At 43.5% G+C, this 14,553-nt stretch overlaps 1 protein-coding gene across 1 annotated transcript in view; it reads left to right on the top strand.

Moving 5' to 3' along the window:
* SLC17A1 (solute carrier family 17 member 1) overlaps positions 1-14,553 on the top strand; it is a 33,992-nt gene that overhangs the window by 11,359 nt on the left and 8,080 nt on the right. The window contains exons 7-11 of the mRNA XM_047101206.1: positions 1,927-2,048; positions 2,168-2,329; positions 3,547-3,679; positions 3,770-3,917; positions 13,143-13,233. Coding sequence (XP_046957162.1) covers positions 1,927-2,048; positions 2,168-2,329; positions 3,547-3,679; positions 3,770-3,917; positions 13,143-13,233 — 656 coding nt within the window. The remainder of the gene's footprint in view (positions 1-1,926; positions 2,049-2,167; positions 2,330-3,546; positions 3,680-3,769; positions 3,918-13,142; positions 13,234-14,553) is intronic.

The following is a 14,553-nucleotide window of genomic DNA, read 5'->3' as shown; positions in this document are numbered from 1 at the left end:
GTCCACCTGTCTGTCTCTCCAATTTGGGGGAGCCACAGCTTGCCCTATGACCTCAACCCTCTGCGGGATCGAAGACGACTTGTTGATTTTTAGTCTGCTAAACACTTTTCTGGTCACGAGGATGGGAAGGATGACTCTTCCAAGTTCCTTACGTGCCGGATCAGAAAGCAGAAGTCCCTCTCCAGGCCATTCTGAAGTTAGTGGGGTCAATACAGGACGAGAAGAAATATTATATTCAAGTGTAGTACAAATCAGTAGCTTTATTTGCGACTTTTAAATGTTCCTGTGTCTTGCCCCGGGCCTCACAAATGTTAGAGCTGGCCAAGCCTCCATGCCCACAAATCAAGTGGAGGTTCTTCGGTCCTGAACCTGAACTCTCAATCACATCCAACAATACCGGGGGCAGCGGAGGGGGGGGGTCTGCCTGACCCCCTGACCAGACTTCATTCTTCTGGCCATTCCTGCTCAGTCTTCTGCAGACTTTTCCTCTTCTCCTTGCCACAAACTCCTGGCTTTCTTCAAAGCTCTGCCCCAGGCTCCTCCCCTAGGACCGTATTCCCTCCCTAAAAACGTGATTCATGCTAAGTGTCGGTGACCGCTTACTAACCACACATCTCGGAGCGAGCAAGCTGACCTTTCTGCACATCAATATTCCCTGACAGCACCACAGGACTTTTCTGAGGGCTAAACTGTCACACAGAAATGTACGTATTGCCCATGTCTTAGGGGGCTTCTCTCCACTTACGCGTCACCTTGGGATTAGGTCCTCAGGCCACGGAGTGAGGTGGGAGTTGTATGTTGTCAATATGCTTTAAAAAAATTTTTTTTTGTTAATGCTTATTTGTTTTTGAGAGAGAGAGAGGCAGAGCGCGAGCAAGGCAGGGGCAGAGAGAGGGGGAGGCACAGAATCGGAAGCAGGCTTCAGGCTCCGAGGCATCAGCACAGAGCCTGACGCGGGGCTCGAACTCCTGAACCGCGAGATCGTGACCTGAGCCGAAGACGGACGCTCAACCGACGGAGCCACCAGGACCCTCCCACCCCCCACCGCCTCGCCCCAGCCCTTGCTTCCTCTCCAGTCACACTGGCCTCATAACCTAGGGCTCTGGCACTCTCTGCTCCCTCTGCCTGGCCCCACATCCACATCCCAGCCTCCAAGGAGCCTGACACTCACTCCTCACCTCCTCCCCCGCAACTTCTCTCCACAGCTCTTACCACTGACATTGAACACCTTTTACCTACTTACTTTTCATGCTCTCCTTCTCATCCACTAGAAAATAAACTCCACGAAGACAGAAATATCTGTCTGGTCTACCCACTGCTGTACCCCCAGCGCCTAGAATAGTGAATGGTACAGAATGAGCATTTCATCACTACTTTTCGAATGAATGAATGCATTTCTGGAAGATGCACTGACGAGCACTGCACCCCCTGTCCTAACAGGATTGCTAAAGGGTCATTAGTACAAAACACTCAAAAACGACAAATCCTTTGGCAAACTCATGGAGGACTTGTATAATCCCTCAGGCCGGGGCTGTATCTTAGGAGCATGGCCAAGACCGAAGCTCCCAAAGCTAGGTGATGGTCAAGCCCTTTGAGGTCTTGGCTGTGCCGTCTTCTCACGGTGGGACACATCGGGGATCTAGAGATGAGGGTCTGTCTAGGAGCAGGGAGGTCCACTCTCATGAGTGGAGGGATACAGAGGCTCGAGGGCCAGAGGGCTTGCCGCCCTTTCCTCAAAATTCATTCTGGAGGCAGAGGCAGCCTTGGGTACAGAGAGGACTGCCCAAAATGCAAGCCTTGCTGTAAAGTTGCAAAGAAGAAAGAGGAGGTTCAGGTTCTCGGACCGATGACGAGACACGTCAAGGTGGGAAGGGCACTTACTACAGACAGAAGCAATTTCAATTCTAACCTGTTCTGCTTTGAGAGGCGCCTGTGGCTGTGGCGTGAGTCTTCTCTGGTTCCTTCTGTTCTATGACGACCCCAAGACCCACCCGTGTATAAGCGTCAGTGAGAAGAACTACATCTTGTCATCCCTCAACCAGCAGCAGGTAGGACACGGACGCTCCACGGTGGCAGCTCCCAGATTCTGTGCCCAAAGAAATCGCGTTCCAGCTTCTCCTAATGGGCTGACAGTCAACGTTTCGTTGTTGTTGCTGTTTTTTCCCAGAGCAGCTCAAGAACACGGTCTCTGCCGATCAAGGCTATGATTAAGTCTCTCCCACTCTGGGCCATTGTTTTCGGTTCTTTTGCTTTCCACTGGACAAACAACATCATGCTTTTCTACACCCCGACGTTTGTCGACTCCAACCTTCACGTGAATGTAAAAGAGGTAAGGACACCTTTCCTCTCCTTTTAACTTTATGAAACTTCTCATGACTCTAGTCCTAGCTCTTGGCCTCTCTACACTGTCTAGCTGATGCTCTGCACCTGGAGACTCACTGTTTCCACTTTTTCTGTCACCATTTCCCGGAACAAAAGGTGTAGGCACCGTGTCTGGCCTCCGCAAAACACAGTCCTGTTCCCGTAGTGCCTTTCCCCACCATTCACTGTATGTATTATTGCCCTGCTGTAGTACTCAAGGCTCAACACCATCGTTCCCTACAGGGACTCATCCTCCCCTCCACTGTGCCCAGTCACACCCATCCTATCTCTCGGAACAAGGCAATGAATCCTGGGCTGAGAACCCATGACTCTGGTCTTGCTTTGAAACGACGGGCGCTCTCATTGCTTGTCTGACTTGGAGAATCACTGATGCCTGGAACCTTATGTCAGATGCCATGGTAACCAGAAAAGACTCCCATAGAAATGGAATGCCCAAAGTGGCATTCTGCAGTGAACCTCCTCACTCAGAAACCCCCTAAGTGAGGAGGGTTCCCTAGGAACACAGCCTAGGGGTCAACGTGACAGTGAGGTCATTTAAGCTCTTTCTGATTCAATTTTGCCCTCCACGAGACCATGGAGGGGTTGAAAGAATTAATAGCAGCGATCTAGAGTAAGCACCAGATAAATGTTTGTAATTGTTATCATCACTCTTTCTCCCCCGAGCCAGCTGTCCCCATTCCCAAGTGTAGTCTTCATCTCTATTATCCAGAACTTTCAGTTCCCATGACACTACCAACAGAAAACTAGACATACTGTGACAACCGTTATTTATTTATTTATTTATTTATTTACTGGAGTGAGAGAGAGTGTGAGCGCACGAGCAGGGAGAGGGGAGAGGGGAGAGGGGCAGAGGGAGAGTGAGAATCCCAAGCAATCCTCACTCAGTGCAGAACCCGATGTGGGGCTCGACTGCACAACCCTGGGATCGTGACCTGAGCCAAAATTAAGGGTCGGACACTCATCTGACCGAGACACCCCGTGACAACTCTGTCCGACCTCAAGGCTATTTTCCTCTTTCTTTTGGGTGGTGTGGCCCCAAGTCAGAATTCTGTGGTTGTACGTTGATGGTGTCTCCTATGGCAATACAGATGTTCAGTACTGAACTTCAGTGTAGGGATGGCTCTGGCTACCGGGCTCATCCTTCCGATGACATTTCTTTCTCAGAATGGGCTGCTGTCAGCCCTCCCCTATTTGTTTGCCTGGAGCTTTGGTATCCTGGCAGGTCACGCTGCAGACTTCTTCCTGTCCAGGAATATTCTCCGCCTCAATACCATCCGGAAGCTCTTCAGCACACTAGGTAAGGAACAGCCAGGACATTCAAGCACTTTGAGTTACTTCACCCCATCTTCGGGACGCCCCTAATTGTGTTGTCTGGATGGCTCCCCAGGACTCTTCCTGCCCCCCTTCTTCGGTCTGTGCCTGCTTCACCTGAGTTTCAGCTTCTACAGCACCATCGTTTTCCTGATACTTACTGGTTCCACAGGAAGCTTTTGTATGGCCGGACTACTTATAAATGGCTTGGACATTGCTCCCAGGTACGGTGGCAAACATCCCTTTCTTGTATCCAAGCTCTCCAGGGCGCTTGAAGATTTCCACCGTGTTGTGAGTTCACGGCCGGCAGGCCAAAATGCTTCCCAAAGAAGCATCAGTATAGTTCAGAAATCTCCTCTAAGTAATAATTATGTGCCTGATGATACATTAATGTGTGCAACTCTTATGTGTATGAAGTGTAGCCCAGTGATTCAGAGCACAGGTTCTAAAGTCGGGAGGTTCGGTTTCGATAATAGCGTGAACACGCCGCTCAAGCAACCTGCTTACCTTCTCTGCGCCTGCTTCACATCTACAAAACGGGGGTAATAAGAGAATGTGGACCTCATAGGGTTATTAGAGGATTAAATAAGTTAACAGGTCAAATACACAGAAGAGCGCCGGGCACACAGCGAACACTGCGTAAAGGTTAGTTGCTCCGCTGTCGTTAGTGTATGCATGTTTATATATTATGAATCTTCGTGACAACCCCCCAGCTAGTAAACATACTTATTTAACAACCAAGGAAACTGAGGGTCAGATACTTGTCCGTCTAAGACCTCATCACTGGTTTGGGATCTTACATAGGATTTGAATCCAGATCCGTCTAGCAAGATCTTTTTGCTCTCTACTGTTCCGTCTTTTAACTGAATTTAGTTTAACTTAAATTTTTTATTTAAAATTTTTTTTAATGTTTATGTTTTTTTTTTTTTTTGAGAGAGAGAGAGAGAGAGAGAGTGTGAAGCAGGCTCCAGGCTCCAAGCTGTCAGCACAGAGTCTGACACGGGTCCTGACCTCACAAACCGTGAGATCATGACCCGAGCCGAAGTCAGACACTTCACTGACTGAGCCACCCAGGGTCCCCAGTTCTGCCCTTGTTGAAGATACACTAAGTGTGACTGATGGCAGCAGTTCTGCCATTTGCACAGCTCCAGGGGGCGCTGTCTACATCGTACTTTGCGGGGCTAGTAGTCCCTGGGGAACTTAGATCCACTATGAACACGATTCTCTGAAGTTTAGTAAAGCAGGGGCCGTGGGGGTAGAGATGCAAAATCAACAAAAAATAATCCACTTGTCAACTCTTACAAAGAACCTCATCCATCATATCTACACAAGGTGAGCGTCAGAGTAATGAGGACATGTATCCATTTGTTTTATTCAGTTCCAAGACCCTCCTTAAAAATGCCCACAGGTGTTCTGATCACCTGGAGTTGTATAAAAACGTGTAAGGATTATTTGATATAGAAAGCACCATGTCAACTGAGCCATATGCACTTTGAGGTCAAGAATGAGAAAGGAGGGGCGCCTGGGCGGCTCAGTTGGTGAAGCGTCCGATTTCGGCTCGGGTCATGATCTCATGGTTCATGGGATCGAGCCCCACATCGGGGTCTGTGCTGACAGCTCAGAGCCTGGAGCCTGCTTCGGATTCTGTGTCTCCCTCTCTCTGCCCCTCCCCCACTTGTGCTCTCTCTCCAAAACAAATAAACATTTTAAAAAAACCCAAAAAGAATGAGAAAGGAAATTATAAATAGTAGCATTTCTTGAGTATTTTCCATGTGCCCATCATGCTGCAATGTGAATGAGATCATGTTATCCACATGAGTGTGGGCGAGGAAACAAAAGAGCAGGGTAAGGAATTTATGTTAAGTCATACAGCAATAAGGACGGAGGGTGCATACCTACATACGTCTGCTTCCAAAGTGGACCAGCTGTAGTCACTCCCTCAACAGTGCCAGTTGCTAGCATCTGCTCAGTAGGACCTGAAATATCTCAACCAGCAGGGGCTGGGGTAACACAGCACTTGGCCTGAGTTGCACTGTTCCAATGGACCGAAACTCCAGGTCGGCCAGCTAATTTTGTAGAGTCGGGGAGAATAAATATCCTAATACACAAACTAGAAACAATTCTCAGTCTCTTAAGCTAGGTCATCCTCGGTCTTTAGGGCATACGTGCATTATAGCTCAACCATATCAATGTGTAGGGCTTAATCGCCTTTTACTAATGGGAGGGAGACCAAACTTACTTAAAGCAGAATATTCCTAATCATATACTTCTCTTGCCTATTAGAGAGAGTTCTCTTAGCAGATACAGTTCTGAATTGTCCTCTCAGGGAAATTTGGTCTTTGTTAGAACTGAAGAGTAGTACAGGGATTATATAGGTTGGAGCAGAACAAAGGTGGTGGGGAAGAAAGTTCTGGAAGGAAGCAGAAACACACACATGTGGTTTTGTGAGAGTACTGTTTGGAAACTGGGATTGAGTGAGACAGAGAAGACCTAAGAATGTAGTGGCCACTATTGCTTATGGTGGGTACCAAGAGTAGAAAAGCCCAGAGAATTAGAAAGATGTTCTGTGATGCGTTAAGAAGAAACTGTCATTGCCTTGACATTCTTAAAAGAAGGCTCCAAAAAAGATTTGAATTACTTTTAATTATTATTTTTGAAATAATTTTTTTAAATGTTTGTTTAGTTTTGAAAGAGAGAGAGAGACAGAGAGACAGAGTGTAAGCAGGGGAAGGACAGAGAGAGAGGGAGCCACAGAATGCAAAGCAGGCTCTAAGCTTCGAGCTGTCAGCACAGATCCCGACCCGAGGCTTGAACTCACAAACTGTGAGATCATGACCTGGGCCGAAGTCCAATGCTTAACTGACCGAGCCACCCAGGAGCCCCCACTTTTAATTATTTTTGACTGGATGGATTGTGCACCCCCTCCGTGTGGGTCTCAACTGTAGTTCAGGTATTGGAATATTATTTGGGCTCTACTAAATCATAGTACGCCAAAATATAAAACGGATAAAATTGAAAGTCTCCTTCAGTGGCTATTTAAATTTCCAAAATGCCTTTTACCCCAGACTGTTGCAGCTGAGGAATGAGCAAATGTAGAGCAGACTGTTGTCCAGAAGATTATCCTGCGTTACAGCAACCTCCAGGTTGTTTTCATTCCTCACATCAAATAGCTACTGTTTGAGGACTGAATGGCATGAGGATTAGAGCATCACACGTTCTCCCCTTGCCACTCTCAGATCAAAAGAACCACCCGTTCCATCGTATGGATGGGTTCATGGTTTTCAGAGGAATTGTCAAGGCATTCAGGATCTTGACACCGAAGATTCTGTTTATTTCTTCAACTATGGAATTAAATCACCTCTCTTAGTACAAATAGGTCACATCCTTTCCCCGGTAACAACATGCTAAAGACTTCTGAATCTGGGAGGAGAACACAGTCGTCAAAGATGTCCTAGTTACCAAAGAGATAACAGGACAAATATAAAGAAAATCGCTCCTACACTTGTCAGAGTAAAATTACCAAAACCAGAAAGGTGGGAAGGGAGAAAGAGAGATCTCTTAAAAACAGCCAAGTGCAAAAGGCACGTTGCTTTCAAAGAAGAAACAGTAAGACTGGCAGCTTCTGAACAGGAACGATGAAAGCTAGAAACGAATCTCAAATAGGTGAAAAAAAAAATTAAATAAACTAAAATCACTGTTAACTAGAAATCTATCTTCAGCAACAATTCCTTCAAGAATTAAGGTAATATAAAAATATTTTCAGGCAAATTATGAGTATTCACCAGCAACAGACACCCAATGAAAACTTATTAAATGGGAATTCTTTGGACAGAAGAAAAATAATCACAGATGAAGCATAGAAATATGGAATGAAGAAAGAGAGATAGAGAGGAAAAAATAAAATAAATCGAATAATTATTGAATTCACAAAAGACAATACCATTAGGGTATAAAAATATGTAAATTAAAATGCACAACAATGAACAGCACAAAAGATAAAAAGGCACAAATGAATATGTGAATACGTGTTCTAAGATGTCTTCATTAATGGGAATTTGCAAGACCATTTATATTAGACTAAAATAAGTCAAGAATATATAGTTTAATCTCTAGGGTAACTACTGAAGGAAAATAACGATGTAAAGGAGATATTTTTAAAAAAACAATGAAAAAGAAGTAAAGAGTAACGTTTAAAAAGGAACATAAAATTGGCGGGAAAAAGAATGATGATTTTAAGCCAAATGTATCAGAAAAAAACATAAAATATAAAAGGACTATATGTTCCAAATTAACTGAATCTGGATTAAAATAAAAACAAAAACAAAATATAATAGATTAAAAGCAAAATCAAGGAAAACAGATCAGCCAAAGTAGACTTTAAGTCAAGATGCATTACTAGAAATAAGAATTTTTAATGATCATTTCAATTCACTAGAAGATATAAGTTTCTAAGTTTCTATGCACCCAACATTGTACAACTGCAGAGCAAAATTTGAGAAAATTGGTTTAACTTCCACACAGGATTGAGCAGCTGTGGATGACTGACATTCCAGGTGGGAAACCTTTGAAAAGGCCAAATAAAGTACCAAAAGTAGGGACGCCTGTCTGGCTCAGTCAGTAGGGTGTGCGACTCTTGATCTTGGGGTTGTAGGTTCGAGCCCCCTGTAGGGTGCGGAGATTACTTGAAAAAAAATATTCTTTAAAAGACATACCAAACACAGTCATTAAAAGACACCAGGCTGCAGCAGAGGCCAATAAGACCAAAAACACAAGGGGACGGCACCTCTGAGGTGAGCGGACAGTTCCTGCCACTTTTTTCTTGGGGTCATGTGCCAATTGGCAAATGGCTAATAATCCAGGTTTGGCCCTGGGAGGAGGCTGCTTCTCTGGATAGAGAGATTAGCCAAGCTTCCAGGTGCACGGGCTGGAGCGACAACATTGGAAATTAAGAGAATTTGAACATAAAGTCACTTTCTCTCCTTGAGATATTTGTTGAATTCTGAAGTTCGACGGGGCAAGTGGCAGAATTTCCTATACTATCTGTACAAAGGAGACAAGATCTACCAAAGCCTGGAGGGCCCCGGCCAAATATACTGAACTCTCCATGTAACAACATGGAGTGCAATACCTAGGGGGGGTTCTAGAGGTAAACTGACTCTTGCCAACAGTGGAACCTAGCCTCATCTTACTTCATTCCCTAATTAGATTAGTGATCTATTCCCTCCTCTCCAAATCTAGTACAGAGAACAGTGAATCTTTTCTTGAAAAGTATGACATATTCTTGGAGTCCCTACAGCTCTTATTCACAATGCCCAGCATTTAATAAAAAATTACTAGGCATGACAAGGGATAGGGCCATGTGATCAGTAACCATAAATGCATCAGAAATAGTCCTACCACTGATACAGATATTAAAGTTATCAGGTGAGAACTTTGCAATAGCTGTGATGAATATACCAAGAAACCAGGGGGGAAAGCTGAAGAAAAGAGATGAAAAGATAAAGAATTTGACCAGCAATGGAATCTATAAAAACAATCAAATGGAAGTTTGAGAGCTGAAGAATGTCTGCAATTAAAATCTTAATAGATAGGGTTTTTTTTAATTTTTTTAATTTTTTTTATTTTTTATTATTTTTGAGAGGGAGAGAGAGACAGAGAGCAAGCAGGGAAGGGGCAGAGAGAGGGAGAACCAGAATCGGAAGCAGGCTCCAGGCTCTGAGCTCTCATGACAGAGCCTGATGCGGGGCTTGAACTCACAGACTGCGAGATCATGACCTGAACTGTAGTTGGCCGCCCAACCGACTGAGCCACCCAGGCGCCCCAACAGATAGGTTTAATGACAAATTAGCCACAAAGAGAAGACAGGATTGGCAAATAGGAAGGTGTATCATAGGAAATATCCAAACTAAAATATACAGGAAAAAAAAAAAGAGAATAAATGGAAATGTGGAATGAGGTAAAAAGGCTAACAAATCTGTACTTGAGTCTCAGAAGGAAAGGAGAAATAAAATGGGACATAAGCCATATTTTACGAGAAAACAGCCCCAAATAATACGAAAGTAATGAAAAACGGTAAACCACACATGCACAAAGCTCTGTGAATTTCAACCATGTGACACGTAAATTATAATATATATATTAAGAATGCTAAAAATCAAAGACAAAGAAAAAAAATCTTAAAAGGAACTAGAGCGAAAAGGCATGTTACTTCCAAGTAGCACAATATTAAGCCTGACCTCTGGTTTCAATAGAAACCATGAAATCCAGAGGTAATGAGATGATCTCTATAAAGTGCTAAAAGACAAATAAATGTCAGCCTAGAATTTTATACCTAGTGAAAACACTCTTCGAAAGTCAAAGCAAAATAAAAATGTTTTCAGACAGAGAAATTGCCACCAGTGGATGTTCACTAAAAGAGATACTGAAAGAAAATTTTCAGGTAAAAAGAAATTATCCCTATTGAAATCTGATTGCACTAGGAGGACTCAGGAGCGATAAGGGGGTAAATATGTGTGTAATTATAGAGACCACTGATTTGCAAAACAGTAGAGAATACCTTGTGAGTTGAAATGCACATCAAACCAAACTGCATTAAGGAATTAAAATACAGGATGCAACAATGCAAAGAGGGAGATGCACAGAAATGTTAAAATATTAAAATCTTAAAAATGTTCTAAGCTTCCGGTGTTGTAGAGAAAAAGTAAAAGTATAATTCATACTAAAGTGAAAAGGACATGCTATAATATCTTCAGTGCTTGAAAACAACAGTGAAATACTGTCATAGACGGAAAAAGTAAAACCGATGAATCTAGAAGAAAGAAAAAGTGGAATGTGAAAGCGGAGGTCAAAAAGAAAATAGTGAACAGATAAAGACAGTCATAAGTATATCAGTTATTCTATTAGACCAAAATGGATGAAATATTCCAAGTGAGTATCAAGACTGTCCAGCTCAATGATAAAGGACACTGTAGCCTGCTACAAATAAAACATGCAATAAACATGAGGACATAGCACCGATGCAATTAAAGGATATAGAGAGGTATCCCACGCAAATATTAACCAAAAGAAACTTGAAACAACTATGCTAGTATCGGAAAAAGTGGAACACTACTAGAAATAAAGTGTTAGTTCACAATGGTGAAGAGAAAAATATCAGAATTATACCTCTGAATCCAAGAATACAGCCTTAATTTATGTTCAGTACAAACTGAGAGGACTCAAAGAGCTAGACAAACGTACCATGGAGGGAGAAATTTTCATAACCTCTTTGAACAGCTTGTACAAAATATGAGGGAGACACGAAGTTAGTAAGGATGTGGACGACTAGAATGACAAGAACAAAATGTGACGGGCTTGACCTAATTGACGAGTATGGAACACGACACTGTGCTCAACGAGGAGAGGATCCCAATTATTTTCAGTTGCCTACAGGACAGTTACTGAAACTGACAATATGCTGGGTCATAAAGCGAGCGGCAATTAATTTAAAACGACTGAAATCATTCAGAAGAGTAACACCTTGGACTGCGAGTAACTTGTCCTGTGAGTGTTCTGCAGGACAAGCAAACATTTCTAACAAATTTTAACTTGATAAACGAGCAACATCTTGCAATACGAGTTGTACATGAGGCCGAATGTCACCTGATCGCAACTGAGCCAACGGTTCTTGAAATTAACTCTGATATACACGTGCTTTCGATTACAAGGATGTTTCTGGAATGAATTATGCTCACATACCAAGGTTTTACTGTATATTCTTAGATCACAGTGAATTAAGGTTGCCATCAAAAGTAAATGACACATAACCTATTGCTTTCAAATTACTGTCTGAGTTAAAGAAGAAATCACAGTTGGAATTAGAAAATACTTTCACTAAATTATAATGAAATAGGACATTTCAAAGTATGTGGGATGGTTTTAAAATCATGCCCAGAGAGACATGTATAGCTTTAAACATATACATCGAAAGACAGTTAAGTCTTCAAATCAGTAATCATGTTTTGATCTCAAGTAGCCAGGAAAAAAGGAGCAAATTTAACCCTCCCCCCAAATTATGAAGATTAGGGGGAAAAAAGTCATAACATAAAATCGATAATGTCACAAGTTGGTTCTTTGGGAATTAATAAAATTGATAAAATAATGAAGGCTGATTAAGAAAAATAAAGAGAAAAATGGTCAAATGAGTAACATCAAAGTGTGCATTATGGTAAGTCACAGCATATAAAAAGGAAATCATATTATGGACAACTTCATGTCAGTAAATCTGACAATTAGATGACACTGAAAAGTTCTTCAACACACACACACACACACAGTCATAAAATATAATTTTTAATATCGTTATGGGGAGAGGGGCTCATGAAGGCAAATGTGACAAAGGCCCACAAAAGTCCTCAGTGGCCCAATTCCCACAAAGACCTTAGGGGTCCTACCGCTAAAATGAAAAAGGGAACTCTACCTTCCGGGGACAGTTGGAGGTCTCTGCCCCGATCTGCACCTGTGGCTGCTCACGATCATAAATGTTCTTCTTTACACATTAGGACACACCCTCTAGCTCCCCCGAGAAAGCAAATCAAATTTGCACCCAGTGACTGCCTACGGCTGCTTGCAGGGACTCTGGGTCCCTAGGTGATGCCTCTCTTAAGACACAGAAACTAACAGACCAACTACACACAGCCTCCCACATGTGAAGGCAGAGGAGGAATAAAATAGATCCAGGGACACAAAATCAAATGGACAGAACAAAACAAACAGAAAACCCTCACTCTCAGAAAAAGGAAGAACACACAGAACCTCTAATGGTGAAATCTGTTAGGCAGGAAAGGTCTGGCGACCTTCTCCCCATCCTGGAGAGAACTCATTTCTCGGTAAGACACTGACTCCGCTCTCTGAAAGGCACTTCCTTGTGCTCTGTGGATTGACAGATAGATTTGACCCCTAGTCTACTGATCGTTCTCTGGGGCTTCCCTGCTTTGGTAGTTGACTTGTGGCAGAGCTGGGTCTGGGTACCCAGGACTGGCCAAGCACTGTTGTTTGGAAACTAGCTTCTGCCCTCCTTGTCTGAGGACTGGAGCAGTCGCTGGGGCCAGGATCTGGGACTGTGGCAACAGGCCAGGTGAATAGAGTCCTTCGATTCTGTATTAACCCTAAACCGGTTTCTATTACCAATAAACATCACTTTCCGAATTTCTCAACTGTATTTACAGATTTCCTAATCCTGCTGGCTGTCACTCTATATGGTCTCATTTTCTCAATCTCTTAAAAAGCCAACTTTTCTGACTTTGTGCTGTAACCGGAAAGTTAATTATATCGGCATACTTTTTTGACATTTTAATGGAAAATTCAGGAAATAAACAGTTAGCTCTCTTAAACCTCATTTCATTAGGCTGGCTTTTCCTGTAGTGTTTGTACGACTTTACATCTGTGTTTTGTCGTTCTTTTTCGCACAGTTATTACGGATTTCTTAAGGGAGTTACAAATGTAATTGGAATGATAGGAGGACTAATTTCTTCCATTCTGTGTGGAATGATCCTGAATGAGGTAAGGAGCATTCAGACATGGGCGGTTACCTTTCTCATATTAATTGTACAGAAAGAAGGTAATGTATATACAAACAATTGTAGAGGTGACATCTGCCAGAGGTGAGTAATGAGATATTCTGTCACATCAAACCTGGTCAGATCAGGCATCCCTCCAAACCTACAGATAATACAATTTCTTTCTCACTGGATGTCAATTAGTTGTGCTGGGAACATTTTCGTCATTGGTCAGGGGGACAGAATTGGACCTCTGTGATTTAAAAAATATATATATATTTGAGAGAGAGAGAGCACACACAAGTGGGGAGGGGCAGAGAGAGAGGGAGACCCAGAATCCAAAGCCGGCTCCAGGCTCTGAGCTCTCAATGCAGAGCTGGATGCGGGGCTCAAACCCACAAGACCTTGAGATCATGAGCTGAGCCAAAGTCTGACTCTTAACCGACTGAGCCAGCCACGTGCCCAGGACCTCTGTGATTTTTAATAATGGGTGTGTGGCCTGATCAAAGCAGGAATTTGGCTGGGTGAATGGTGATATAAGTAACAAGATACAGTTTTGCTAGAAAAGGAATTGAAAATCAGGAGCAAATTAGAATGAAAGACCAGAAGAAACACTTCTAGAAAGGCTGACTTGTGTTTCTACAAGTGTTGTGGGCAGGGTTACCTGAAACCCTTCTCTTAAGAACACTAAAATGCCCTATCAAGCTTAAACAATCATTCTACGTGCCGAGCTGGTCTTGAAAAAGACGCAAGAGAAAATTTCAGAGATCGAACACGAAGGAAGAGCTTGATCCCAGGGACATAAATGCCCGCCGAAGCCACGGGCCGCCCTGGGTGACCTTCCTCTTCAGCTGTGATGGACAAACCAGGGACAAGAGATAACATCCCAAAATCACTCAAAAAAAAAAAAAAAAAAAAGTCGGGACAGACATGCCGGCATAAATCTGTAATCACAAAGGACTGCCCCTTCACACCGCCAGCCCCGTGAAGGTCACATACAAACTTGGTGTCTTTGGGGGAAAGCCCATGAGCTGTGGTGTAGTAGGATCCAGGCAATTCCTCTACGTGGTCCTGATGACCCGGGCCAAGGAGAGATGGTCTGCGTCTGCCATGGCCAGATTTCCCAAAGAGGGGAGCCCTCCACCATCACGCTCCACATACATAAGGTATCGGGAAGGCAGGAGAAATCACTATACGCGTGGAAACTCCCTGATGAGAGAGGTGGCCTCCGTGGAAAGGCAGAGCTCCAGGAGCCCAGGCTGCCCCCCGCCCGCAGCACAGAGCCCACTCGGTCTGTTTTTGGGTTTACCTCGCTCAGACGTGC

The sequence above is a fragment of the Lynx rufus genome, unplaced genomic scaffold (genome assembly GCF_022079265.1).
Source record: "Lynx rufus isolate CCGP_SWC_20201006 ecotype Redwood Valley unplaced genomic scaffold, mLynRuf1.p SCAF_6, whole genome shotgun sequence".
In the NCBI taxonomy this organism is placed as follows: domain Eukaryota; kingdom Metazoa; phylum Chordata; class Mammalia; order Carnivora; family Felidae; genus Lynx; species Lynx rufus.
The sequence above is the reverse complement of the archived record's forward strand: the minus strand, read 5'-3'. Positions and strand labels throughout refer to the sequence as shown.